We start from the raw sequence: 27,859 nt of genomic DNA, 5'->3' as shown, positions 1-27,859 counted from the left end.
CGGCAGGGCCGCGCCCCCCGCCCAGGCCCGCAGTCCGAGCGTTCCGCGCGTTCCGAGCGCGGGCCGGGCCCAGCGCCGGCCCCCAGCCCCGGCCCGAACGGCCCGCCCCCTGTCCGCACTTCCCCTCCCCCTGCCCGGCGCTCATGCGGTTCGAGCCCCGCCCCCCGGCCCCGAGCCCGCCGAGCGCCGCCGCCTGAGCCCGCGCCCGTCCGCACCATGCTCAAGTGCATCCCGCTGTGGCGCTGCAACCGGCACGTGGAGTCGGTGGACAAGCGGCACTGCTCACTGCAGGCAGTGCCCGAAGAGATCTATCGCTACAGCCGCAGCCTAGAGGAGCTGCTTCTCGACGCCAACCAGCTGCGCGAGCTGCCCAAGGTGAGCGGCCGCCCGCACCTGCCAACCCGACGGCACGGCCCATCCCTCGGTTCCCTGGTCGGTGGTGTTTACCTAGGCTAGCCAGCGCAGCCTCCTGCCGGCCCTGCTGGTTTCTACTGGCCAGAGCCCCACCCCAGCCTGCTCCACCCTCCCCTTCCTGCTGCCTAGGCTAGCACCAGGTGGCAGCGGTCATCAGGTGCCTGCCTGGGGACAGAGGTGGTTACTGAACCTGGAGGAGGAGTTTCAAAGTGAGACTCGTGGGGATTTGGAAGGTGGATGGGATTGGGGTGGAAGGTGGGCTTGGCATGACTGATGGACACTAGCTTGCTGGGCTTCTCTGGAGGTGGGGGGCTTAATTTTCTCCCTGGACTGCTCTCCTTTTTCTGGGTGGGGGGATAGAGGAGCCTTCCTGAGGAGCCCAGCCTTGTCAGGTCTACTGTCTCCCCGCTTTTACTGTTGTTTACTGTGGTTGGATGGTTTTTCTTCTAAGGTTACTTCGGAGAGGAAGCTAGGAAGAACAGGTTGCAAAAAATTCTCATTTCAGAGATGGGGTGTTGAGTGGGTGATGCCCTGGGGGCTGTGTGCTGCAAAGGGTGTGGCCCCATTCTGGGCCTGGCAATGACAGGTCTGTTCCTCATGATTACCTGCATCCCCTGCTCGTTGCACCTCGTGTGTCTGTAGTACCTTAGTATTTTCATTATTGGTTTTTTGATGACAGTTTGCTGAGCACTTACCACAGGCTCAGGGTCTCATTGCTGGGGTATAGTTGCAGAAGCCAATATGGGTCCCTAGAAAGCTTTTCTGCTGGGTAGAAGAAGTGATTTGGGGATGGCGGTGGGTTTTGGAGGTAACACCCAAGGTAAGGGACTGGGGCCTAGTCCGGTCATGAGTAGGAATTAGCCATACAGGAGGTACAACAGTGATGAGGAACATGGGTGAGATGTCAAGTAGGGAGTTGGGTGTAGCAAGTGCATGGGCAGTGTGTTTTCTTTCTTTTCTCCTTGTTACAAACGGGGATATCATGGCTGGACCCCAGGAACCTGTGTGACCTGGAACCAGCAGAGACCTAGGGACCCGTGACCTGTGACTGTGTGTATTTAGGAGCTCTTCTCTGCTTTGGAGGAACATCTGTTATAGAATCCGTACCACCTTCCTACACTCTTTACTCACAGCCCTTCTTCCGGCTGCTAAACTTGCGCAAGCTGGGCCTGAGTGACAACGAGATCCAGCGGTTGCCTCCTGAGGTGGCCAACTTCATGCAACTGGTGGAGCTGGACGTGTCCCGGAACGGTGGGGAGCTTGGGTGGGGAGCTAGGGTGGAGCCTGGGATATGGCCAGAGGGACTGTCAATATCCTGGAGGCCACGGCATCTCCCCATGGTGATCTTTTATGACAGACATCCCTGAGATACCTGAGAGCATCAAGTTCTGCAAGGCTCTGGAAATTGCAGACTTCAGTGGAAATCCCTTGTCCAGGTGCGTAGAAGCCTGTGGTGGAGGCTGAAAGAGGGGGCTGTGGGATGTCTCGCAGTCCTGATCTGGGTCTCTGAGGTTCTCTGCCTTCCTGCCCAGACTTCCTGAAGGCTTCACTCAGCTGCGCAGCTTGGCTCACTTGGCCCTCAATGATGTGTCCCTGCAGGCGCTGCCCGGGGATGTGGGCAAGTGAGTGTTTTCTTGGGTGGAATTAGGGGCATGCTTGGATTGGCTCTGTCCCTGCCACCACTGTCTGTTGTTCTTTCTTTGCTCACACCTCCATCCTTGATCTCTCTTTCAGCCTTGCCAACCTGGTGACCCTGGAGCTCCGGGAGAACCTGCTTAAGTCTCTGCCTGCGTGAGTGTGCTGGGCATCCACCCAGTGGCCAGGGTGGAGCTGCGGCCTGGGGGCCTGGGCCTCATAAGCCATGCCACAACTGTTCCTTTTGCAGGTCCTTGTCTTTTCTGGTCAAGCTGGAACAGCTGGATCTGGGAGGCAACGATCTAGAAGTACTGGTACGCATGGGGGCGGGACTGGAGGGGTGGGTGTGTGGGCGGGGCCTGTAGGTGGAGCAGGGGTGGGGCTTCCTAGGGATGGCACACCAGGCATGCCTCTGTTGGTCACTGCCATCTCTGTCATTTCTTGCAGCCCGACACCCTGGGGGCACTGCCCAATCTTCGGGAACTATGGCTGGACCGTAACCAGCTGTCAGCACTGCCACCTGTGAGTGTGGGTAGGGCTGGCCTCCTGCTTTGGACCCATCTACTTTCTGACCCTCTGCCCATCCTCAGGAGCTCGGGAACCTTCGGCGCCTGGTGTGTCTGGACGTGTCAGAGAACCGCCTGGAAGAGCTGCCTGTGGAACTTGGCGGACTAGTGCTGCTTACTGACCTGCTACTCTCCCAGAATCTGCTGCGGCGACTGCCTGATGGCATTGGTCAGTATGCCTGGATGGGTGTGGGGTGGGGAACTTACAAATCCTGATGCCAGGAGAACCATGGGATGCTGTGCATGGTGTTGCTCTGAGGTGCTAGACTGCTCAGTTTTTGTCTGGGAGATGTCCTTGAGGAGGGGGAGGTCAGATCGAGGTGTGAGTGGGGCCCCCAGTTGGCCAGAGGGCTGAGGCAACTTGTGGTGGTGGAGCTTGTGAGGATGGAAGGGTGGGGCTGTGGGGCAGCCTTGTAATATTTTCTTGAAGGTTGGGTAGGTATGGCCCAGTCAGGTTTGCAGGGGCAAAAGTAGGAGGGTCATAAGGGCCAGCTATGGCTGCTCCAAGGGTCTGTCTTGCTGAATGGGGGTGTTGGACACCTAGGGGGCAGCCCTTGGTTTCACTTAGCCCTGTCACTGTGTCTTCCTGATGCCAGGTCAGCTGAAGCAGCTGTCTATTCTGAAGGTAGACCAAAACCGGCTGTGTGAGGTGACTGAATCCATCGGAGACTGTGAAAACCTTTCTGAACTGATCCTCACAGAGAACCTGCTGACAGTAGGTCTAGCTCCGGGGGCCTCGACCCTGGTAGGGGACTAGTTTCAGAGAAGCTTGGGAGGCAGGGTGGATGGAATACATCAGGATGTGCAGAACAAGGGTAGAGGGTGTCAGCATATAGCTGTAGCATCTGTCAGCTGTGGGGATATACCTGCAGGTAGGTGCTGGTGGTGGCCTGGCTCATAGGAGCTGCTCAGGAAGGGCACCCCTCAGGTCAAAGGAAGAGACAAGGTAGGGTGGGGCTTTGAGACCAGAGTTGTTTGGTATAAAGAACTCGAGTATTAATTTTTTTGGCAAGTGTGGCACTGGGGAAGGATTGGAGGGAAAGGGACAAGAATGCCTTTGCATGCAGAGAGAGTGTGTTGGGGGACAGAAAATGAGGCTTCTCGTCAAAGCCATCTGCTCATCTGTTCTGCAAAAAAGCAGGACAAACTGAAGCCTTGGGGTCGGGACTGGGTGAGGCATGGTGGTGATGCCATCCTCAGGCTGAGGAAACAAGAACCACCTGAGGCAGGGTGCTTAAGGGGTATCTTCCTGGTAGGCTCCCATGTAAGGGAAGTAGGAAGGGGAGCCTGAGCTCTTGGGTCCTCGTAAGGAGCTGTCACAGAGCAGGCAAACTGGGCCTGGGGCCTCAGGAGCCTTAGAGAAGAAGGGGCAGAGGCCACCTGGAGTGTCAGGCTCTCAGGACGTAACCTCAACAGGTCAGTGCAAGAGGCACCCATGGGAGAGGGCTAGGGAAGACAGGGTCTCCATCCTTATATGTTTTCACAGGGATTTTTGGTTGTGGGGCTGAAGTCTGACGGGAGTGGGCAGAGGTGGAGCAAGAGGGGACAAAGCAGGGTTGGAGTCTACCCCCAGTCTAGGTCTCCAAGGGCTGTGAAGACCCTGGCTGGAGTTGGCCCACGGTCTCTGTCCCCCTTTATCTGCCTCCAAGGGCTCTCATCTTCCTCCTCCCACAACAGGCTTTTGCTAACCTCTGACTTCCTCCTCCTGGCTAGGCCTTACCCCACTCCTTGGGAAAGCTGACAAAGCTGACCAACCTCAATGTGGACCGGAACCACCTCGAGGTGCTGCCACCTGAGATTGGGGGCTGTGCGGCACTCAGTGTTCTCTCCTTGAGGGACAACCGCCTGGCCATCCTGCCACCTGAGCTCGCCCACACAGCCGAACTGCACGTGCTGGACGTAGCTGGGAACCGGTGAGTGCCCGCCTGGCCCTGTGGACCTGGCTGTGTCCCCAACGTCCACTGACTTTGCTCACCTGGCCCCCAGGCTACAGAGTCTGCCGTTCGCACTCACCCACCTCAACCTCAAGGCCCTGTGGCTGGCAGAGAACCAGGCGCAACCCATGCTCCGATTTCAGACTGAGGATGATGCCCTGACAGGCGAGAAGGTGCTCACTTGCTATCTGCTGCCCCAGCAGCCCCTCCCTAGCCTCGGTAGGTTGCTGGTGACAGGCCTTTGATCAGGAAATGGGTGTGGCCTCAGGCAAGGTTGGGGGACTGGCCTGGGACCCTGACGTTGGCCTCCCACAGAGGACCCTGGGCAGCAGGGGAGCCCCACTGAGAGCTGGAGTGACGCCCCCCTGAGCCGTGTCAGCGTCATCCAATTCCTAGAGGCCCCTACAGGCGATGAAGATGCTGAGGATGCTGCTGCCGAGAAGCGGGTATGAGGGGGTGGGGACCATGGGTGATGTGCCTCCACCCTCCCCCACCACCTGACCATTCCCTGTCATCCCTGTCCTGCTACAGGGCCTACAGCGCCGGGCCACACCTCACCCCAGTGAGCTCAAGGTGATGAAAAGGAGCATTGAAGGACGTCGGAGTGAGGCCTATCCTTGCAAGCCAGACCCTGGGTTGCCCTTGACCTTGGAGGAGGTGGGCATGAAGCCACAGCAGCCTAGTGGGCCACTCCCCCTTGGGAACCATGGGTATCCCATCCATCCAGGGAGTGGGACTGCGAGGGCCAGGGCAATACAGGGAAGGAGGCAGGTTCAGGATGCCAGGGAGGTTGCAAGGGCAGATGGGCAACTGCAGGGCTGTGTTGGGTGAGGGATGCCAGGGTGGTTGAGGGGCCACGCAGCACAGATCTATGGGGCTAGAGAATGGGAAGAGCCAGAGTTGGGTGCCCAGGGTCGTGGTGGGTGTGCTCTGGGACATGGAGAATGGCGATCTGGCCCTACTGCTAGGCCTCTGATGTCTTCCCCAGAAACCCCCGGTGCTGACTTGAGTATTATCAGTGTCTGGGAAGGAGTTCGGGGCTGGAACAGAGCAGGGATTACTTTGTTCGTTTAGAAGTTTCTGACATCAGGGGTAGAGAAAACTTTCAGTCCCCTGGGTGCCACAAAATTTGTGATCTGGGCAGAGATAGGGCATATGTCAGACCATGCACCACCACCCACCTCTGTCTGGGGAGGAAGCTCGTCGGGCAGGTGTTCTGGGAACTTAGGCAGTCTTTGTTCTTCCTCTTTTTGGGAAAAGTTTTCCTAATACTGGGCTGGGTTGTGAAACTATGAGTTTGCATGCCCACGGCACTGGAGGGGTATATTCTCTCTGGGGGCTGGTGCTGAGAGGGGCTTAAGGGGTGAGCTTGTTGCGGTGCCATGATCAGGACAGTGGAAAGCCCAGCAAAGGACTGCCACATGGGAGGTGTCTCAAGCAGCCAGATGGCTAGTGGTGAGCTCCCTTGTAGCGTGACATCACTGCCCACCACAGGAGAAGAGGTTAAGCGCCGAATCTGGCCTGAGTGAAGACTCTCGCCCATCCGCCAGCACAGTCTCTGAGGGTGAGCCCGAGGGCCTGGTGACTGAAGCACAGGGGCTGAGCCAGCAGGAAGCCATGCCGGCTGGCCAGGAGGAAGACACAGAGGAAGACTATGAGGAGGTGAGGGTCGGCAGGGAGAAAAAGGAAGCCAAGCCTTGGTGGCCACTCACCCAGTGGCAGGACCTACTGGGGTGGGGTCTGCCAGTCCTCCGTTCTCTCTAAGCGGTTGCACAGCTGGGATCATTGTTTGTGTGGGTGGTCACTGGGCCATGTTGATGTTATCTAGGAGAGGGTAGGACATGCAGGGGAGTACCCTGGAGCAGAACCTGGCTGGGGGGCGGTTCTCAGTGTAGGGATCATGCTGCTGGGCATGCCTGGAAGAGATGCCACTCCAGGCGAAAGTAAGATTCTGTACCCCACAGCCAGGCTTAGCATGGTCATGTATATCACCTTCATACTATGCCCTGAACCATTTTCCTGACCCCGGTGGGTGCTCCCCAGGGTCAGACCTTTGCATGTCCCTGTATTTTCCCTTGTGGGGGGCACGTATGTTTCTAGGAAGAGCCGCACTAGCCCCCTGGCCTTCTCAGGGCTGAGACATGTGCCTGTCACCAGACAGTTGTCCTAAGTCCTTGTCCTTGGTGCAGCAGGGAGCCTTTCAAATCCTCTCATGGCCATACTGCTCAGCAGAGTTCTTTTGGACCCACATGGGTGCATGGCTACAGGTCCTAGCTCCCCTGGATGGAGGGCAGGAGTTACTCTTATTCTCATGCCTACACAGCCCACAGTGCACTTCGCAGAAGACACATTGCTGCCTGGGGAAGACAAAGAGAGTGTGGAAGGGCAGCTTGAGGCCCCCTGGGCCCTGCCAGGTGGGCGGCAGCGGCTCATCCGTAAGGACACACCCCACTACAAGAAGCACTTCAAGATCTCCAAGCTTCCCCAACCCGAGGCAGTTGTGGCCCTGCTACAGGGGATGCAACCAGATGGGGAGGGCCCTGTGGCACCTGGGGGCTGGCACAACGGCCCCCATGCGCCCTGGGCTCCTCGGGCCCAGGAGGAAGAGGAGGAGGAAGACAGGGCTGAGGAAGAAGAGGAAGAAGACAGGGCTGAAGAGGAAGGAGAGGCCACCACCGAGGAAGAGGACAAAGAGGAGGCCGTGGCTTCTGTGCCCTCTGTTAAGGTGGGTCTCAGCCACAACCTTTCCTGACCCAGGCTTCCCTGGCCCTTTTGGGGCACGCAGTACCATGGCAGGAAGCAGTGTATAGGCCAACCCAGCCCTGCTGGCTGACCGAGCCCCACAGATCAGGCCTCAGCCTCCTGGCACTTGTTCACTTGAAGGAGATGGTAGATGTGTGTGCCCCATGGTTGGCATCATCATCACCCTGTGCACCTCATCTGGGTCCCAGGTCCATGTTCAGGGCAGTCCTGTGGGTCTGTGTTTGCCCGACTTGGCAGTAGACACAGGGGGCTCACAGAAGCCAAGCGTGTGTGTTCCCTGCTCCTCCTGGCCCATCTGTGTGTCCAGTGGGCCCAGGGCAGGATCCTCTCCTCTCCTGAGAGCCACTGACTCTCCCTGGATCCTCTCTGTGTCGGGCACTCACTCCAGGCCTGAGTCCCTACAGCTGGCCTTGTGGTACCATCTGGGGTCTGACGGCCACCTTTCTGCTGGTCCGTCTGACTTTTCTGCCTCGTTAGGCCCTCCTGAGCCTCTAAGCAGATCCATGGGACACCAGTGTGTCCCTCTCTGGCCCTCAGTCTGCTCTTGACAGGTTACAAAGGGTCCTACGTGTTCACTGGGCACACTCAGATGCCAGGGAGAGGCCTGGCTTCCCCAGGCTGCCCAGGGGCTCCACTCTCCCTGCTCGCCACAGCACCCCTATCCTGAGCATGGGCTGATGACATGTGACAGCTCAGGGGTCCTGGAAGTTCAAAGCAGGGATAGCCAGTGCTGGGCTCAGCTCTGCTCAGGTTCTCCCCCTGGCCAAGCCCTTTCTGTCCTTATGTGTGCCATATCACTCTTGCCTCTAGGCCTTGGTACGGAGGCCCAAGGGAGCTTGGTGTGGTCTTCTTTCTGTTCTTTCTGCTCCTGGCAGGGACTGGGTGAGGTGGCGGTGGTGGTCCCTGGCGGTGGCTAACCTGCATGCCTCGCTGGTCCTGTCCTAACAGGGGGTGTCGTTTGACCAGGCCAATAACCTGCTGATAGAGCCTGCTCGCATTGAGGAGGAAGAGGTCTGTACTGCTCGCTGCCGCTCACTCTGGTCCCCTGGGACTGCTGCTGACCTTGCTTCCTGGGCTGCAGGCTCTCACCTCCTCCTACCCCTCATTGCTTGAACACAGACCCCCTGCCAGAAGAGCTCCCAGCAGCCACCATAGAGCTGGGGTCCTGGGGCTGACACAATCCCACGGGGCCTGCTGACCTCTGGCAGAGGCAGCACCTCCTGCCCTGGGGCGGCTGGTCTTGGCAGGGGTGAGTGGAGATCCTGGGTCATCTCCCATTTTCTCCTTAGCAGCTCTGTGAGCCTCGAGGCCACCACATGTGCAGAAGCAGAATCAGTCCTCACCCTCTGGAGGGCAGGCGGTGGGGCCTCAGGCTTTAGTCACCTAGAGGCAGGCAAGCCCTGGACCATCCATGCTCTGTCGCGGCAGTGCCCTCTCACTGGGGTCTCGAGGCCTCTATCCAGCTGGCCCCTGTGCTCTCTGTGCTGACTCTGGTCAGTGGCACAAGACCCAGCACGGTGGCCCAGGGAAAAGCTGGGGGTGGCTGCCTATGCTCCAGCCTCTCCTACTGAGCACACAGCAGTCCCCACCCCCCACAGCCCCTTTTGGACACCTCCTGTCTGTTCTGTTTCCAGCTGACCCTCACCATCATGCGGCAGACAGGGGGCCTGGGCATCAGCATCGCAGGGGGCAAGGGCTCCACCCCCTACAAGGGGGACGATGAGGTGAGCACTGCCCATAGGTTACCAGGCCCTTGCTGCTGCAGGGCCTGCCCTCCTGCCACACGCCAGCCTGCTTTGTCTCCCAGCTGACTGTTTCTGGTTGCTTCACTTGTACTTGGGCCATTTTCCTTCAGAACACACATATTCCTGGATGCAGGGGTTGGGCCCAAAGCACTGACTATTAGAAAAACTGGCCAGCCCATGAACACATTTTTGTGGGATTTTGACGTGTGAGAACAACTTTAGGGCACCCAGGTCTGCTCTCTTCCTTGGCAGTTCTCCCGTTTCTTGCCAGTTCTCTCTGCCAGATTTGGGGTCAAAAGCCCCTTCTGGAGATGACCTGTACCTTCCAGTCCTCTGGCACCCAGGACCCCACAGCGGCCTGAGCTGAACCTCACTGCCCACTCTCCAAGCCCACTATTCCCCTTCCTACACCCTTGTGGTTCTTTGTGGCCTCCTCAGAGAACAGCCCAGAGCTGGGGACTGCTAGAAGTAGTTCTCCTGCTTGGGGGCTTCTGGGCCTTCCACAGTCATTGCAGGCTTCTAGCAGGGACAGAACTGTGTTCTTCTCTCCCTGGCTTCTGTCAGAACTCTTGTGGGTTAGCTCCTATTTGTCTCCAGGGAATATTCATCTCTCGAGTGTCTGAGGAAGGCCCTGCGGCCCGGGCTGGAGTCCGAGTGGGTGACAAGCTCCTCGAGGTGAGTCAGGGATCTGTTGGTCACTCAATGGTGGCTGTACCCTCAGAACTGCACACTCCCAGCTGTTGGGGTGCTTGACTATCTTCCCCTCAGGAAGTGGGGGCCTCCTACTTTCTTCGAGAGCCACAGTTATAGGACTTTAGAACACATAGGTGAGGTCATAGAGCCCTTAAGCCAGGATGCCTAGCTGTCAGCCCCAGGGGAGATCCTGTCTGAGTGGGAAACCCAGTGGGGCAGGGTACTGACTGTATAAGCACAGGGGCCTCTCCAGGAGAGTCCACTCCTGGGACTGACCAGGAAGGCGTCAGACCTCTGGCATTTCTGGTAGGGGTTTGGTCCTTATGTGGGAACCCTGGAGCCTCCACCTGGGCACCTGGCCATCCAGCCTGGGGAGGTGCATCAGGGAGCTCATGAGAAGGCTGTGTGCCTTTTCTGTGGGGGATGTGAGTGAGGACAGGTGAGGGCCCTGGGGACCCCAGCCAGGAGGGTGCTAACCAGGGTGGCTGATGCTGCATGTGCATTCCCTGCCTTAGCTCTCGTGTCACCTTTGCATAGGAAGTCTTGTCCCCCAATGGTTGGGGCTGGGGGCCTGGGTCAGTAGCCTGATAATCTCAACTGTTTGACTGCTCAGATGGGACAGGAGGTATCCAGGAGTGCAGACACAAGCAGACTAGCTGCAGGGGCATCTGCCTGCCTTCCCTGGACAACCGTGTCCTGGTCCTGGGGCTGTATATACAGTGTTCCTGGAGGCCTGGCAGGGGAGGGGCCAGCCCTGTGAAAGGCCAGGGTGTGGTCCAGAGTTTGGGACCAGTCTCCTCACTCTGCCTTGACTCTTCATCCATGGGAGTAGGGGGTGTGGCACTCCCAGCGCTTGACTGTCAGAGTGACGACACCCGGGTCTTGATATGTGTTGTATTCTCTGTCCCCTACTGCCCACAGGTGAACGGTGTGGCCTTGCAGGACGCTGAGCACCACGAGGCTGTGGAGGCACTCCGGGGGGCAGGTGCCACCGTGCAGATGCGAGTATGGCGGGAACGTATGGTGGAGCCTGAGAATGCTGTCACTATCACACCTCTGCGACCTGAGGATGACTACAGTCCCCGGGAGCGGCGCGGGGGGGGCCTGCGCCTGCCCCTACTCCAGCCAGAGACCCCTGGACCCCTCCGGCAGCGTCATGTGGCCTGTCTGGTGCGCAGCGAGAAAGGGCTGGGCTTTAGCATTGCTGGTGGAAAAGGCTCCACGCCTTACCGGGCTGGTGACACGGTAGGACTGGGGCTCAGAGCATGCGGAAGGGTTGCTCAGCGCTGAGAGCATGAGGCACCCCCCACAACATCCACGTTCTCTGGCCTCACCAGTGGCTTTGGCTCTTTCCCCCTCTGCAGGGTATCTTCATTTCCCGGATCGCCGAAGGGGGTGCTGCCCACCGAGCAGGCACACTGCAGGTTGGCGACCGTGTCCTCTCGGTGAGTGGGGGTTGGTGGGGCTGTCCTGGGCCTTCTGTCCTGTCCAGCTCTTGGGTCTGTCTTTCTGACTCAGGTGCACTCTTAACAGATCAACGGAGTAGATGTCACTGAGGCCCGGCATGACCACGCTGTCTCCCTGCTGACTGCTGCTTCCCCCACCATCGCCCTGCTGCTGGAGCGGGAAGCTGGGGCGCCTCTTCCCTCGAGCCCTCCACCACATTCTTCTCCACCTGCCACCACTGCCACCATCACCACCACTGTAACCACTGCCATCCCCGGAGAGCCTGGGCTGCCACGGCTGGCCCCTAGTCTTCTGGCTGCTGCCTTGGAGGGGCCATACCCAGTGGAGGTGAGACACCTGCCCCCACCCAGGCATCCACCCAGCTCCAGGTGTGGGGCGCTGTCCCTCCTAGGACTTCCCCCTTATGGCCCTGTAGTACCCTCTGGGTCGGAATGTCAGGATGTACGCCCTTTCCACTTGGGGCCCCCAAGACTGGGGGTTTTTCTCCGTAGTCAGACCCCTTGGTGTGGTCCCCTATGGACCTTGACACTGTATGCCTACCTGGGCAGCAGAGCCCTGCAGTGGCCAGCAGAGATGCCCCCCCAACTTGGACTTACTAGGGTACCCCTGCTCCCATCCCTGAGGACCTGGCTGCCCTCTCTGAGCTGCTCATCAACAACCGTTTCATCCCCTTGAGTTGGTTCCCTACCCTCACCAAGGCCTGTCTCTTGTCCCCAGGAGGTCCGCCTGCCGAGAGCTGGGGGCCCATTGGGACTCAGCATTGTCGGAGGCTCTGACCACTCCAGCCACCCGTTTGGTATCCAGGAACCTGGTGTGTTCATCTCCAAGGTAGGGTGGGTCTACCTGGGTGGTTCTGTGTATGGAGGACCCATCCTGAGTGCCTGGGCATGGGCCATTGTGGCCCCAGCCATAATGTTGGAGACGCTGCCCTCCTCCAACAGGTGCTCCCGCGGGGCCTGGCTGCTCGCAGTGGCCTGCGGGTTGGGGACCGCATCCTGGCAGTGAATGGGCAGGACGTAAGGGAGGCCACACACCAAGAGGCGGTCAGTGCCCTGCTCCGGCCTTGCCTGGAGCTGTCCCTGCTCGTGAGGAGAGACCCACCGCCTCCAGGCATGCGAGAGCTCTGCATCCAGAAGGCCCCTGGGGAGAAGCTGGGCATTAGCATCCGCGGGGGTGCTAAGGGCCACGCTGGGAACCCCTGTGACCCCACGGATGAGGGTATCTTTATCTCTAAGGTGAGGGCCAGCTCCAAGCTTCTGAATCCCCCCTGCCCCCGGGTCTCTCCCACAGTCAGGTCTCTCCCACACTGGTCTCCCTGCAGGTGAGCCCCACAGGGGCAGCCGGGCGTGATGGCCGGCTGCGTGTGGGGCTGCGGTTGCTGGAGGTGAACCAGCAGAGTCTGCTGGGCCTGACGCATGGGGAAGCTGTGCAGCTGCTTCGTAGTGTGGGTGACACCCTCACCGTGCTTGTCTGCGATGGCTTCGACACTAGTGCCACTGTAGCCCTGGAGGTCAGTACCCTGCCCCGGGGACCAGGTCCTGCCCCCACCACAACCCCAAGATGTCATGATGAGCTGGCTCCATGCAGGCCAGGGTGGCAGATCTTTCTTGTTTTAGAGCCTAGGAAGTACTTGACTTTTGAGTCTGCCATAGTGGGAGGGAGGCAGCCTCCCTCCCACCATGGCACCTGGTTCCATTCCTCTCTCCCACCAACAACCTGTTCTTGTGAGCTCTGGCCCAGGTAGAATGAGGCATGTGAACAGATGGGGTGTGTCTGGGGCCTGGCATGGTCTGGCTATAAAAAAGAGTTTGAGCCACTAGTCTCCAGGTAGGGAACGCCCGTAGAGAGTGTCCTACTAGACTGGGACAGATAGGGCTCTGGACCTTGCCTGGAGCCTACTAACCAGGCAGAGGCCTCTCAGGACTTGCCAGGGTGGCATCCTGCTTTTCCCAGCTTGTCCCTGGACCCTGCTTAATCCCAGGGCACCCCTCTGGTGACCCCTCAGGAGAGAGCTCCCTCCCCAAGATCTCCTTCCCTCTTGACCCCAGCAGCAGAAGCCAAGACCAGGAATAGGGGCACAGGATGGCATCCCAGCCATCCTCCCTCCCAGCCTGGCCTGGATTCTGGACAAGCCTCAGCTCTCTCAGAGGCCTCCCTGTCTCTCGCCTATGTTCGCCTACCTGCTGTCCCTAGGGCACTGTCTGCAGGCCCGAACAGGCTTCTAAGGGCTTTTCACCCGCAGTGGCTGCCCATTCCCCCAGGTTATATTTGCATTACTACTCCCCACCAGCACATGCTCAGCTTCTGTTCTGTGACAGCCTCTGGGATGGGGCAGCCCCTTGTTTGGCTCTCTCTTTTGGTATGATGACTTATTGTCAGATGCCAGTCAGAAAGACAAGCAATGACTGACAATCACAGATAGGGCACCCTGACCCACACTGCCAGTGTGGGACTACCCTAATGTGAAACAAGTTTACATTTGTGTTTTTTGCTCCATGGCTGGACGTGGGACTAGAGACCAGCACTGCTCCCTAGGCTGCTTGGAGCCTATATCCCCTGCTGTCCCAAGGGAGTCCTGGTGGTTTCTAGGGAGGAATTTCTTTTAGGACTTAAGTCCTAAACTATCTGGTCCCTGGAGAGAACTTTACCTTTTATTTGTTTATTTAAAACGTATATCTTGGATTGCCTGAGCCCGCGGGTTCGAGACCCGCCTGGGCAACTTGGCGAGACCTCATCTCTACAATAAATCAAAAAAATTAGCCGGGCGTGGTAGCGTGCGCCTGTAGTTCCAGCTACTTGGAAGGCTGAGGCAGAAGGATCGCCGGAGCCCAGCAGGTCGAGGCTGCGGTGGCCGAGAGCGGCCACTGCACTCCACTCTGAGCAACAGAGTGAGACTTCAACTCAAAAATAAAAATAAAAATAAAAACGTATATCTAAAGATACTTTATCCAAAGCATGTATTTATTTTAAACTTTTTACTCAGAGAGAAAGAATACCTTGGGGAAGGGCTCAAGCATCCAGAAGAATAGGGGCTGGCAGGCCCATGATTGTAGCCAGGTTTGTGTCCACATCACGCTGCTGTCTGACCTCGTGCTATTGTGTTACTGGTTGTCCTTGCTGTGTTTGGTGGTCCCTCCCCACAAGTGCAGAGAGACTGTGTGGTCTGTACCCACGCCCACATCACTGCTCAGACATTCCCAGTGAACATGCCTGTGAGCATGTCTGTGTAGGATGAGTTTCTTCAGGAAAGGGTCAGAATCAAAAGGTGTTAAATGTCACATGCTGGCTGACAGCTGACCCTGTCATAGAGCCAGCACCGTTTTCATATCCTTCCTGGCATTGGGAGGGTGCAGACATTGTTTCTGCCATATCTGACAGGCCAAGGGCTCCCTAGGTGGCAGGCAGGGGAGCCAAGAACCCATCTTTAGCCGGGCTCGGTGGCTCAGCCTGTAATCCCGCGCCTTTGGGAGGCTGAGGTGAGTGGATTGCCTGAGCCCGCGGGTTCGAGACCTGCCTGGGCAACTTGGCGAGACCTCATCTCTACAATAAATCAAAAAAATTAGCTGAGCGTGGTAGCACGCGCCTGTAGTTCCAGCTACTCAGAAGGCTGAGGCGGAAGGATCGCCGGAACCCAGCAGGTCAAGGCTGTGGTAGCCAGGAGTGGCCACTGCACTCCAGTCTGGGCAACGGGTTGAGAGTTCAACTCAAAAAAAAAAAAAGAACCCATCTTTGAACTCCCTTTGTGCCCATCACTCCCGCCTGCTTTCTACATCCTCTTGGAATACCTGTTGAGTTTGCCTTTCATCTCAGGACTCGTAGTTGCTCTTTCATATTGCAGGCAATGGTCTTCCATCGAGTGGGGCCTGGGTGCCATCTTTTGCTATACAGGGATGGGTGTGTTTTTCTCCATCTGTCACTTGCCTTTTCCTTTAAAAAGGGATGTCTTGGCCAGACATGGTGACTCAAGCCTATAATCCCAGCACTTTGGGAGGCCGAGGTGAGAGGATTGCATGAGCTTATGGGTTTGAGACCAGCCTGGGCAACTTGGTGAGACCTCGTCTCTACAATATATCAAAAAAATTAGCTGGGCATGGTAGTGCACGCCTGTAGTTCCGGCTACTTGGAAGGCTGAGGCAGAAGGATCTCCTGAGCCCAGCAGGTTGACACTGGGATGGCCATGAGCGTGCCATTGATTCCAGCCTGGGCAACAGAGTGAGACTCTGACTCAAAAAAAAAAAAAAGGAGAGGGTATCTTTTGAGTTAAAAAAAAATCTAAATGTTTTATGGATTAAATCTTTTAACCTTTTTCTTTATGACTTCTGGATTCTGGTTTTTGCTTAGGAAAACCTTCCCTGTTGTAAGACTATAAAAACATTGTCCTATGTTTTCTTCGAGTACTTTTATAATTTTCTTTTTTTTTTTTGGAGTTGGAGTCTCATTCTGTCGCCCAGACTGGAGTGCAGTGGCTGCTCCCGGCCACCGCAGCCTCGGCCTCCTGGGCTCCGGCGATCCTTCCGCCTCAGCCTTCTGAGTAGCCGGAATTACAGGCATGCGCCACCACGCCCGGCTGATTTTTTTATTTATGGTAGAGATGAGGTCTCGCTGCCCAGGCAGGTCTAGAACCCGCGGGCTCAGGCAATCCACTCACCTCAGCCTCCCAAAGGCATGGGATTACAGGCTGAGCCACCGAGCCCAGCACTTTTATAATTTTTTTAAAAACATAGCTCTGTAGTCTGCCTGGAATTGTTTTCCAAGTGATTGGATATGTTGTTGTCCTGACAGTATTTATTGAATAATCAGTCATTTTCCCACTGATTTGGGGGGGAAATGTGACTTGTGTGTACAGTTCCCATATGCTCTGTTTGTTTCTGGACTTGGTCCCAGTGAGCTGTGAGTCACTCCTGGGTCAATGCCACAGTGTTTTAAATTACCATCACTTTATATTGTGGTTTAATACTTAATCCTAATTGGTCAGGTACTCTTTTTTCTTCTTTTGAAAAGTTTCTATTGTCATGTTTTTTCTCTTCCAAATATACCTGCCAAGTTCCATAAGAAAAATTGGTTGGGATTATCTTTAGTTTTCCTCAAGTACATTCCTAGTTGCTCTTGTTTTTTTTTTATTTATTCTAATGAATCCTAATCAGTTGGCTTTGTTTCGTGTCCTAGCAGAAACCCTGCTGTCCGTGGAGATAGCAGTGATCTCTCTTCTTCTGTCAGGCCCCTCCTGTGAATCACCTTAGTGTGCCTTAGTGCTGTAGGAAGCAGTAGTGGCCACAGGCCTTGACTTGTACTCACCTTTAAGGGACTTCATCTTGTAATGTGATGTTTGCTGTAGTTTCTTTTATAACTTTCTTTAAATTCAAGGTACTGTCTCTATTTATAATCTATAAGAAATATTATCTGAAGTGAGTATTGAACTTTTTTAAACTCTTCTTATCCACTGAGTGGAGTTGGTTCTGCCCATGGAAGTTCCATCAGCAGACTTGGTGCTTGAAAGAGGAGCTGGCACTTAACATCAGGACTCTTCACGGTGATATCTAGATTGTTGGCTTCTCACACAAAAAATTAGAGGACCTGGCACAGCTGGCCCCTCTTTCCCACAGGGCCATCTGTGTTTCTGAACTGTCCAGGGTAGGGGTGCTCATGACTCTTTGCCCCCACCCTATTTTTTCTTTACTCACCTGTGTTAGCCTGCTAGCATCAGAGTTTGCCAAATGGATTCTGTAACTTCCTTTTCCTTCTGTGAAGCAGTCTTTGGGTTAGCTTATGAGCTGGCTGGCTGTCTTTACTTCCCCCAGCACTTGGGAAAAGTGGCTAGAGTGAGTGTCAGAACTGGTCTGTTTTTCCTTCTAGGGCTGTATTTTTAGGGTGCCTGCACAGTTTTTTGTTTTTGTTTTTTTGAGTTGGAGTCTCATGCTGTCACCCAGGCTGGAGTGCAGTGGCACGCTCACGGCCACCACAGCCTCGACCTCCCGGGCTTAGGCGAGCCTTCCACCTGAGCTTTCCAAGTAGCTGTAACTACAGGCACATGCTACCATACCCAGCTTATTCTTTTGATTTATTGTCGAGACGAGACCTTACCAAGTTGCCCAGGCTGGTCTTGAACCCCCGGCCTCAAGCAATCCACTCACCTCGGCCTCCCAAAGTGCTGGGATTACAGGCTAAGCCACCGTGCCCGGCCTACCTGCACAGTTTTCATAAATCTAGGCCTTCAATTGATGTAGGGCCTTAGGCAGGTGCTTGACTTCTCTAACCCCCAGTCTCCTCATCTATTCAGTGGAATGATAGCAATGCCAGCTTCTCAGGGCTATTGTGAGGATTCAATAAAGCATACAGTACAGCATGCGCCCACCTCACCACCATCAGCACCAAGAACCTCTCAGCAAACCTGGGCTAATTTGCGCTTTCCAAGAGAACTTTTCCCTTTGAATTTCATGTGTTTGGTATAAAGAAGAGAATGTTCTCCCTTCTGTTACTTTTCTTCTATATTTATCTTCTCTTTTTTGGTCCCATTATTTGTGTCTTCTTTTTTCTCCTAATCACACTGACCAGTTTTAATGGCCTTGTCACAGCTAGCCTTTGAATATTAAGACCTTCCCCTGTAATAACATAAAACTCTAAACAAAAAGACCACCTTTCCTTTAAGCATTTTCTTATTTGGGCTCTAAGGAGGAACCCTATCATCTCTTTTTAATTTTTTCTACAGATTAATCTGTAAAGAAGAGATTATTAGTTTGGTGTTTTTGTTTTTTTTTTTAATCCTGATGTGAGTTTTGCGAGGAGGCACCCAAAAAAATCCAGAATTGATTTATAAAAAGTTGTGTATTTATTCCGACATGTTTAAACTTCAGACACCGTCACAGTACTCTCCATTGGATGCAGTACACCTATCAAGATACTTTTTCCACTCATCACAGTTGTTTTTGAACTCATCCCTTCTCATGCCTCTGAGTGCTTCTGCCGTTTTTTGTTTCACCTCTTCCACATCAACACAATGTTTCCCTTTGAGGACTTTTTTTCATCCAGGGAAATAAAAAAGTTGCTGGGGTAAGATCGGGTAATTAGAGGGTGGGACACGGGGGTCATGCCGTTTTTGGTCAAAAACTGCTGAACACTCAGCAGGGCGTGGGCAGGTGTGTTGTCATGGTAGAAGAACCACTTACCTGTTTACCACAATTCGGAATGTCTCTTCTGCAAATCATGATGTAACTTTCTGAAAACTTCCAGATAAAAACTTTGGTTGACCATTTGATCCAGAGGAACAAATTCCAAGTGTACTACAAGAGGCCTGCCTTCCAAAAGATAATTCTTTACATATATTTTTTTGTCTCCCCTTGTATACAGGAAAGACACGATAGATGCTTGATTCTTTTATTTGTCAGTTTTTAGAGTAATAAGCTGGTGCCCGGGAAACTTCCAAAGATGGCTGGCTACTGAGGTAGCTTTTTAATGTTCACTTACAGGGAGTTTCAGTGTGTGCGTCTTTGCCAAGATCGTCACAGATGCGATACTGTGTCTCTTGGGCCTCCAATCAGGGCCCACAGCTTGGTAGTTTGTCCCACTACAGATGATCTGCAGGGCAGTATCAGCCAGTTTTTCCCACTGCAAAGTTACTCCTTCCATTTTGAAATGAATAAGTATTTGCTTTGAGTGTACAAACATCCCATTCCTCATCCAACCTCCGCCTGCCACCTTCAGACCTTGGTGGCTCCCAAAGGAGGCCTGCGGTGGTGCTGATGGTATCTTAACCCATCACTCCTACATTTATCAGTTGGCCTTCTGCTGTAAAGACAAGCGCCCCTCCCCCCAGCTTATGTATCATCTACTTACCCATTCCTGTGGACTCACAGGTTTCAGTTTTATTTCATAGTTGATAGTTTATTACCATTGTAATATATTTTGATGTTCAAATTGTCCCAGCCTTGGTCCATGGAACGGGTTTCAGGCTAGTTCTGGGTCATTTTTATTTTTGAGCACTTCCTCACTTTCTGTACCCCAGGATACTCTGGGCTTATCTCATACTTTCCCTGCTCAGCCCTGGAATCAACCATTTCTCCAAGGAGTGCTGGTTCCTTTTAGTGGAGAGTGATACTTAGAAGCCAAGGTCCAGGCACTGGGTTTGCATGGTTCTGTCAGGGTGTCCTCATCTCAGGACCTCTCAGTCACCAGAGCTAGGGAACATGCAAATCGTTTCTATGATTATTTCTGGAACCGTAGGAAAGCATGAGTTTATACCATGGCTTTCTCAATCAATGCACATGTCTGTCTTCCATATTCTTTGTCCTTGATGCTTGTCCTTCCACTCATTCCCTCTGTGTGACCTTCCTTCACACCCCACCAGGCCTTTGCCTCTCTCAGGCCTGCCCAGTGGCTTTTTGACTAAGTTATTCCAGAAATTGAGACGATACCATGTTTGTTGTTGTTGTTCTACTAGTTCTGTGGAATCTGAAAAAGGCATACATAAAGACTCCCATTATAATTGTTTTTATCAAGCCTTCATATTTCTAGTAGTCTTTGTTTTCTCTATGTAGCTGCTCACTTGTTTAGTGCTGACAACTTACAATCATTTATCTTTGTAAATGGCACCTTGTGTTGTAAGTGTCCCTCTCTGCCTTCTTGACACTTTAAACCTTGCATCCCATCTTCTCTTGCCTGAGCAGCTCTTTGTCTACCTTTTTTCTTACTATTTCAATTGAGTTTTTAAACAACAGTGTACAGCTGGGTTTGTTTCAACCCACACTGACAACATCTTTCTTTAGTAGGGGATCCTATTTGTAGTGAGGGTGACTGTAGGCGTCTCTCTTCCCAGTGTGCTGCCATCTCCTCTTCTCCTGGTACTTGCTGTTGGTGGAGGTTAAGCCAGTCCCTTGTCCCTTGTGGGGTTGGAAGTGAGCAAGTCCCCAGTTTCCGTCTGCCTGTGTTTACCCTTGATGCTCATGATCCAAGTGCACCTTGTGCCCAGACCAGATGACTTGCCTTTCTAGACTCCCCTCTTCCCCTCCCAATCATTGGGTTTTTGTTTTTACAGATGATTTAGCTCTTAAATTCAGAACTAGTTGCATTTTCTCTTGCAGTGTGTCCCTTGTCTCAGATCTTCCCTCAGCAGTCACTGCAGATTCTAGAAGCAGCCTGTCCATCTGTGAGGGCCATTCTGTGCCACCGGATGCATTGCCTACCACATACTCCCTTCTCCCATCTCACAGGCTGTCAGGTCTTCCTTGGGGTGACTACACAGTCAGCTTGTTCTGTCCCGCCCCAGTCCTGCCATGTGTAGATATGACCTGTGTCCACAGTAGCCCTACGAGCTGGTGTCCCTGATGGAGACTGGGCTGGGGACAGTGGTGCAGTGTCCTGGGTGGCTCAGCAGAGTGCTTCTGGAGGCCATCTCACCTGTGTGGTCACCCCGCCCATCCAGCAGCATGTGTCCTGTGTCCACTGTATGTCACTGGCTTATCCTGGACTGAGGCTCCAGCCTGCCCCTTGTGGCTGAAGTCCCCCATCTTCAGCCCATTCCTCTCCTTTCAGGTGTCCCCAGGTATCATTGCCAACCCCTTTGCAGCAGGCATCGGCCACCGGAACAGTCTAGAAAGCATCTCTTCCATCGACCGGGAGCTGAGTCCCGAGGGCCCAGGCAAGGTCAGAAATGCCTGCGGCTGGCAGCCTCAGGGCCAGGGATCCTGAGGCTGTCAGTTCCTGACTCATGTCTACTCTGCTTGCAGGAGAAGGAGCTGCCTGCACAGACCCCGCATTGGGGGCCTGAGGCCATGGAGGCCACGGTGAGTGTTGTTCCTGCCCCCACAGGAGCCCCTGACTCTGAGCTGCCCCCTCCCATCGGGGCACTTAGAAGGATGGACATAGCCTATGAGGTAGTGGGCAGCCGTGTCCCAGGCCTCCCATCCTCGTGCCCACTATTGGCCATACCCCTTGCAGTGTCCATAACTTCCAGCTGGCCAGACATTGCCCACAGCACTGCTCCCTGCTGGCCATAGTCAGCCCTTGCTTGTGCCGTCCACTCTGCTCCCCAGGGTCGGAGTTTGGAGCCCCTGAAGCTGGACTACCGTGCCCTGGCTGCAGTGCCCAGCGCTGGCAGTATGCAAAGGGTCAGTGTCTGGTGTGTATGTAGTTGCACCCTCTACCCAGCTTCTGTCCTGTTCATCTGCCCACCCCAGGAGGAATGCCAAGGCCATCATGGAGAGAACCTTTGGGTTGGGGGCAGGGGCTGAGATTGGAGAAGGCTGTGTATGGGTCTGCAGGCTACCCCACTGGAGCTCTGCCTCCTAACCTGGCACATGTCTTTTCCCCCTTAATTCTGGTACCCCATCTACCCCCCATGCCCCTCCCTCTAAGGATGAGAGAGACGGGGCAGGTCCTTCGACCGAGTGGGACCTGACATTTTGAAGGACCTTAGCTTTGGCCCCCTCTTCCTTGTCCTCGTACTCACCGAGCAGACTGGGTGTGGAGATTGGCTGCCTGGCCCCAGAAAGCATGGGTTGGGGGCAGAGGCAGATGGAGGCCACTGGAGCCATCAGGGCTACTGGTGATATTGCGCATGCATGCTCTGCAGTAGGGGGGATGGGCTGGAGCAGTTGGAGGAGTCATAGGAGGCCAGGGGACAGGGGGAGGTGCCCAGCAGTAACAGCTGTGCTGGAGGACGAGTGCTGGGGGTCTGGGCCAGGCATGGATACCAGGAGAGTTACGGGCCTGGGGATAGGCAAGAAGGATATGCAGTCCTTATTCCTCCCCCAAGAGATATAAATAATCCTCCCAGAGGGTGTACCCAGTCAGCAGCTGCTGGGAGACCCCACAAGAATATGAGTGGTTGAGGAGTGGGCTCTACTGGGCGGCTATAAGGGGCCAGGTGGAGCCTGTGACTGAGAGAGCCCACTCGGGCTTTTGGGTACCGACCCTCCCTCCTCTGGCCATTGGACAGCCCCAAGAAAGAAGCCCTCGGGAGAGGGGCACCCAGAATTCTCTGATCAAGAAGGGATACAGCTCCAGGGGTGGCTGGCAGGGGTCAGAGGCCTCCCTGGCTCAAGCATATCTGGGGCACACAAGAGGGTAGTGGGGGTCAGGGATCCTGAGCAGCAGGCAGGGGCTGCACTCAGAGCCCTGAGGGCCAGGCATTGCAGGCGGGTGAGCTCCCATCACCTCCCTCTGAGCCCTCACTGCTTTTTCCTCTTGGTCTGCCATCTCTGTCTCCCCCTGCAGAGTTTAGTTCAGCCCACTGTCAGGGACAGATACCTGGCTGCTCAGCCTAGGTCTCAGCCCCAGGCCTCTCACCTTCCCTGCCCCCACCACACCTACTCTCCACACCCTGGAGGGTGCAGGGGTAGTGGAGGAGCTGGGTGAACTCCAGGCCTTTGCCTTTTAGGGACTTCTTTGTCCTGGCCAAGTGGTCAACCAAGTCTGTCTAGGGACATCCCCTGGGCCGTGGTGTTGGGGAACTGAGGAGTCACTTCTGTGCCCTCGAGGCAAGTGTCTGGGCCCCCAGTCCCTCTGGCTTAGGGGCCACAGCCCTGCCTGCCCTAACCCCTCCCACTGCCTGCTTCTCCAGGTACTGTCTGGGACAGCTGGAGGGAAGATGATTGAGGCTCCCTGCTCCCCCAATGGCCAGCAGGTGGGTGCTTCAAGTCCCAGGCATCCCATGGGTGAGGACAGAAGGGCATTTTATTCAGGGTCGCCTCCTCCAGGGAGGTGGGTGTCAGGAGCCAGGGCCTCCCTCCCCACTGCCCCATCAAATTTGGAGTTGACTCTTGTCTTCCCTCTGCTAATGGGGGATTCTGTGTGAGGACAGCCTGTGGACACCTTCCTGGCCAGATCCTGGAGGACCCAAGCCTCCTGAGAGCCAATCAGTGTACCAGGCGCAGCCCTCCTGAGGGCCTGTCTGCCTCACTGCTGCCCCCATGAGCATCCCTTTCTCAGCACACAGGGTGGGGGAGGGTGGCAGTGCCCACATGGAGCCCAGCTCCCAGCTCGGCCCCTCACAGGCAGCCCACCTGGCCTCCATCTTTCTCTCTTTCTCTCTCTCTCTCCTGGCCGCCTCCTCCATCACTCACCTGAACCCCTGATCCTGCTCTCCTCTGGCCTTCTATCCTGCCCTTTGCAGACAAAACCGGGGGTGATCCAGCCATTGGCTCAGGCCTGGCCAAGGGGCTCCCCGGCCCCCAGGGGCAGAGGTGGTCCCCGCTCCGTGAGTGTCCTGTTCCATGGGTGGGGGTGGTGAGCCTCCCTCCCCAGCAGGATGGTGGGTGTGGGCAGAGGCAGGTGGTGGGGACAGCAGGTGGGTGTGTGGGCATGGCTGTAGCCCTGACAGCTGCCCCAGCACAGCTTACTCGAGCCCTGCCCCCCCAGCTACCCTCCCCACCCTCCCCGGATGAGCTGCCCACCAACGTGAAGCAGGCCTACCGGGCCTTCGCTGCCGTGCCCACTACACACCCTCCAGAGGATGCTCCAACCCAGGTATGTGGGGGGCCGCACCATTCCCTGCTGCATGCCTGTGGGGCAGGTACCCCAAAAGGCCTGGTGCTCTGGGATCTCAGGGTCTGCTCCTCCTAGCCCCCAACGCCTGGACCCGCCGCCTCCCCAGAGCAGTTGTCCTTCCGTGAGAGGCAGAAGTACTTTGAGCTGGAGGTGCGGGTGCCCCAGGCCGAGGGCCCCCCAAAGCGTGTGTCCCTGGTGGGTGCTGATGACCTGCGGAAGATGCAGGAGGAGGAAGGTGAGAGGGCGGGGGAGCCGTTTGGTGGGGGCCGAGCGCAAGCTGACCCAGTCTGACCTGCCCTGCCCTCCCCTCCCATCAGCCCGCAAGCTGCAGCAGAAGAGAGCACAGATGCTGCGAGAGGAGGCAGGGGCCGAAGCGAGGCTCGCCCTGGATGGGGAGGCCCCAGAAGAGGAGGAAGAGCAGGAGGAAGAGCCGCCTTGGACCAGCCCAAGCCCTGCTGGAGGGTGCGTGCCTGCCTGGCATCCCTCGCCCCCATCCCTACCCCGGCTGTGCGCCCTCCCCCACGATGCATCCTGTTCCTTCCCAGGCACAGCCCAGCGCCCCCTCCACCCCTGGGAGGTGGCGCTCCAGTGCGGACAGCCAAAGCTGAGCGACGCCACCAGGAACGACTACGCATGCAGAGCCCAGAGCTACCGGTGCCGGAACGGGCCTTGTCCCCTGCTGAGCGTCGGGCCTTGGAGGCTGAAAAGCGGGCACTGTGGAGGGCGGCCAGGTGAGGCCTTACCGTGAACACTGGCCTGCCCTGCACTGATCTCTGGCCACCTGCCCTGGGTCACTTGGCCTGCTGGTCTCCACAGGATGAAATCCTTGGAGCAGGATGCCCTCCGAGCACAGATGGTCCTCAGCAAGTCCCAGGATGGCCGGAGCAAGCGTGGGCCCCTGGAGCGGCTGGCCGAGGCCCCTTCTCCTGCACCCACCCCATCGCCCACACCTGTGGAAGGTCTGTGTGTCCAGGGGGAGATGGGGGACTCAGCGTGCTGCATGGGTCTCCTCCAATGCCTGCTTCTTGTCCCCCCAGACCTCGGCCCCCAGATCAACACCTCCCCGGGACGCCTGGTGAGGAGCCCAAGGCTGTGGCCCTCCCCTCAGCCCCCGAGGCATGGAGGAGGGTATCCAGCTTCCCCTACCCCCATGGCCCTCACCTCTTCCTCTCACTCTCTCTGCCTCTCCCCCTCACGCTGTCCTTTCAAGCCCTTGTCTGGAAAGAAGTTTGACTACAGGGCATTTGCAGCCCTGCCTTCTTCCAGACCTGTCTATGACATCCAGGTATCCACGGCCCTTGGGCCCTCTGCACGCGCCTGCCACCCTGCCTCTGTCCACGCCCGCAGTGCCTCCTGCTCTCTGCTCCCCCCTCGTTCTTTCCCTCGGATGTAGGGCCTTACCACCTGCCTCCTTCCTTCAGCCCGGCTCTATCCCAACCCCACTAGGCTCTGTGGGCCTCAGGGGTAGGGAGCCGGTCACATTTGTGTGGTGGTTTTGGGCAGGTCTGGTACCAGCCCTGACCAGCCCTCTCCCCATCACAGTCGCCGGACTTTGCTGAGGAGCTGAGGTCCCTGGAACCATCTCCCAGCCCTGGTGAGTTGGGGCAGGGCAGGGCAGGGCAGGGGGTGAGCTCCCAGGAGACCAGCCGCCCTCAGCTCACTGCTTCCCTGCCCCCACCTGCCAGGCCCACAGGAGGAGGATGGAGAGGTGGCCCTGGTGCTTCTGGGCAGGCCCTCACCTAGCGCCGTAGGCCCCGAAGACATGACGCTGTGCAGCAGCCGCCGCCCTGTGAGGCCAGGGCGCCGTGGCCTGGGACCTGTTCCCTCCTAGAGGGGCAGGGTGCCTCCTCCCCTGACTTGGGGCGGGGGCCCTGCCAGCTCCAACATCACCCTTGCCCTGAATCTTTTAATCTGGGTGTTAGCATTTTAAAGAGATCCTTCAGGAGTTCTGGCCTCTGACTAACTGCCCCCACCCCCAGCCAAGACCTCTTGGCGAGACTGTAACTAGTGATGTTTGTACAACCAAAGACTCTATTTTGTGGTTTAAGGAGAATAAAGTTGACTACATTTTACTACCTGTCTATTTGTCCACCCACTCGCCAATAATACGGTCACTTCCTGCCCTCCAAACCTGGGGCCACGGTCTGCCCACCCCACCCTGTCCTCCCTTTCCCATTTGCCACCATGCCTCTCTGCGCACGCATCTGTGGTAGGGAGGCCTGCATGTCTCCCAGCGGGTCCCCCAGAAGACATGCAAACCAATGTCCTCTGGCTAGGGATGGGGACTCGTGCATACAGCCCCTCCTCTTGGCACCGCACGCACACGGCAGGGACATGAGCACGGTCACAGACGCAGTGCCCTGGGCCCAAGCTTTATTGGGGCAGTGCTAGAGCCTCGTGCTGGGTAGCTGTACACGCACTGGGAGCAGCACCTGCAGCTGCTCGGCCGGCGGCCACAGAACCTTAGTGACGAAGAAGAGGCGAAAGTGCTCCAGGCGAGCCTCCTGGAATTGTGTGGGGCTGTACTCCGGCCCATCGGTGGGCCGCAGCAGCGACAGGTACCTCTCCTGCTCCAGCAGGCCACGGCTCAGCAGCGCCTGTGCCAGGCCGGGCTGCACCGCCTCCAGCTGCCGCTGCACAGCTGGAAACAGGTCCACCTCGTGCAGGTCAAACACCAGTGGCTTCCCGTACCTGTGCAGGAGATGAGGGGCAGTAAGGGCTGAGGTGGGGCTGGGGCAGTGCCCAGCTTACCTCACCTGTGAGTTGGCGCCCAGCCTGCCTCACCTGAGAGCCCCCAGCAGAGCCAGCCGCACCCTTTCTGGCCTCAGGTGCTCTGGGTTCACCGTGTCCACATAATTCGTGTCCTGGTAGCGCAGGAATGTGGCTGCCTGGCCCGAAGGGTCGATGACAAGAGGCCACCTGGAGGCAGTCACCAGGTCACCGCTGTCTGCCCAAACCCCCAACTAGCCCATGCCTGGCCCAGAACACTGACCGGCCGTCAGCACGGATGCGATCGCCCACGTCCTTCAGCAGCACATCATGCAACTCAGTGACCTGGCATTTCAGCCCAGGCATCTCCTCTGCCTCTGTGGGGATGTCAGAGTGCAGCAGACAGATGATCCAACGCCAGGACCCCGTCCCTGGTCCTCTCCATAGCCCACAGCCCACGGCCCCAAGTTGAGCCTCACCCACCCTCCTGGGTCTGCTCCCGCAGCTCCAGCCTGGCCATGGCCAGCGCCTCCTCTGCCTTCTGGGCCTCCTGCCGCAATCTGTCCACCTGGGCCTCTGCGTCCTTGATGGCCTGAAGGAAGAGGCCACGCTGACCACTGCTCGCCCCACATTCCAGCTTGGCAGGCATCTGCTGGGATCTCTGCACCCCCGCCCCCATCCCAAGGAGGCCACTGTTGTAATGTGACTCCCATGATTGAGAAGGAAAGATGTGCCCTGGAACCCTAGGCCTGGGAGGGAGAACCATCAGGCTGATGCAGAGCAAGGAGGGGTGTCTAGAAAGTAGGGACACAAGTCTGGCCACAGTTGCCACCTGCAGTGTAAGCTCGGTCTTGCCCATGCGCTTCCGCTCACACTTGTCATGTTCCGTGATCCTCCGGTTGAGCTCACAGTAGGCCTGCTGCAGCTGAGCAGAAGACCCAGCAGGCCATGGTGACACCAGCCCACACCCTCTGCTGTCTGTCCCTTTGCTCCCCGCCCCCATCTCTCCCCTCCTTCTATACACAGTTTTCCTTCCTCCCCACCTGCCTATCCCTCCCCCTCTCCACCTGGCTCTCCCTTCTTCCCAGCCAGACTCTGCCTCCTCCTCAACTGAATCCCCCTCATCCGCACATGTCTCCCTCCCCTCTTCCCCGCCCAGTTCTTCTTTCCACCTGGCTCCCCCTCCTTCCTACCCTGCTTTCCCTTCTCCCCACCTGGCTCTCCCTCCTCCTTCCCGAGCTCCTCCCTGAAGTCACAACTCACCTCCTTGTGGCACTGCTGCTGCTCCTTGGCCAACTGCTGCACCTTGAGGGCCATGCTAGTGAGAGGGAATGAGCCAGTCAGAGGACCTACTGCCAGCGCTCCCCGCCACCTCTCCTGCCCACCGCACCGCTTGGCCTCAGCCTCCTTGTGCCTCTGGGCCTCCTGGGCCCGGCGCTGCCGCTCTGCCTCC

At 56.6% G+C, this 27,859-nt stretch overlaps 1 protein-coding gene across 2 annotated transcripts; it reads left to right on the top strand.

Annotated features, from left to right (window-relative positions):
- Positions 1-213: 213 nt before the first annotated feature.
- SCRIB (scribbled planar cell polarity protein) lies at positions 214-25,769 on the top strand. 2 transcript variants are annotated; one of them, XM_008056712.1, is made up of 37 exons: positions 216-375; positions 1,548-1,665; positions 1,772-1,850; positions 1,947-2,036; positions 2,149-2,205; positions 2,300-2,363; positions 2,497-2,571; positions 2,640-2,784; positions 3,212-3,330; positions 4,329-4,528; positions 4,602-4,768; positions 4,865-4,995; positions 5,081-5,206; positions 6,044-6,211; positions 6,873-7,274; positions 8,261-8,323; positions 8,947-9,036; positions 9,655-9,732; positions 10,672-10,995; positions 11,115-11,195; positions 11,284-11,544; positions 11,935-12,045; positions 12,159-12,452; positions 12,539-12,727; positions 20,743-20,853; positions 20,937-20,993; positions 21,243-21,317; positions 22,772-22,834; positions 23,569-23,676; positions 23,773-23,932; positions 24,015-24,159; positions 24,243-24,428; positions 24,514-24,656; positions 24,735-24,772; positions 24,908-24,982; positions 25,240-25,291; positions 25,383-25,769. In XM_008056712.1, the coding sequence occupies exons 1-37, from the start codon at positions 217-219 to the stop codon at positions 25,526-25,528; spliced, it is 4,950 nt and encodes a 1,649-aa protein (XP_008054903.1). In that variant the 5' UTR covers position 216; the 3' UTR covers positions 25,529-25,769. The 2 variants fall into 2 exon arrangements, with proteins under 2 accessions (XP_008054904.1, XP_008054903.1); XM_008056713.1 differs by lacking the exon at positions 24,908-24,982 and having other exon boundaries at positions 214-375.
- The last annotated feature ends 2,090 nt before the right edge of the window (positions 25,770-27,859 follow it).

This window comes from Carlito syrichta, unplaced genomic scaffold, assembly GCF_000164805.1.
Source record: "Carlito syrichta isolate Samal-C Ts95f unplaced genomic scaffold, Tarsius_syrichta-2.0.1 Scaffold302450, whole genome shotgun sequence".
Classification (NCBI taxonomy): Eukaryota; Metazoa; Chordata; class Mammalia; order Primates; family Tarsiidae; genus Carlito; species Carlito syrichta.
This window is presented reverse-complemented; position numbering and strand designations above follow the sequence as displayed.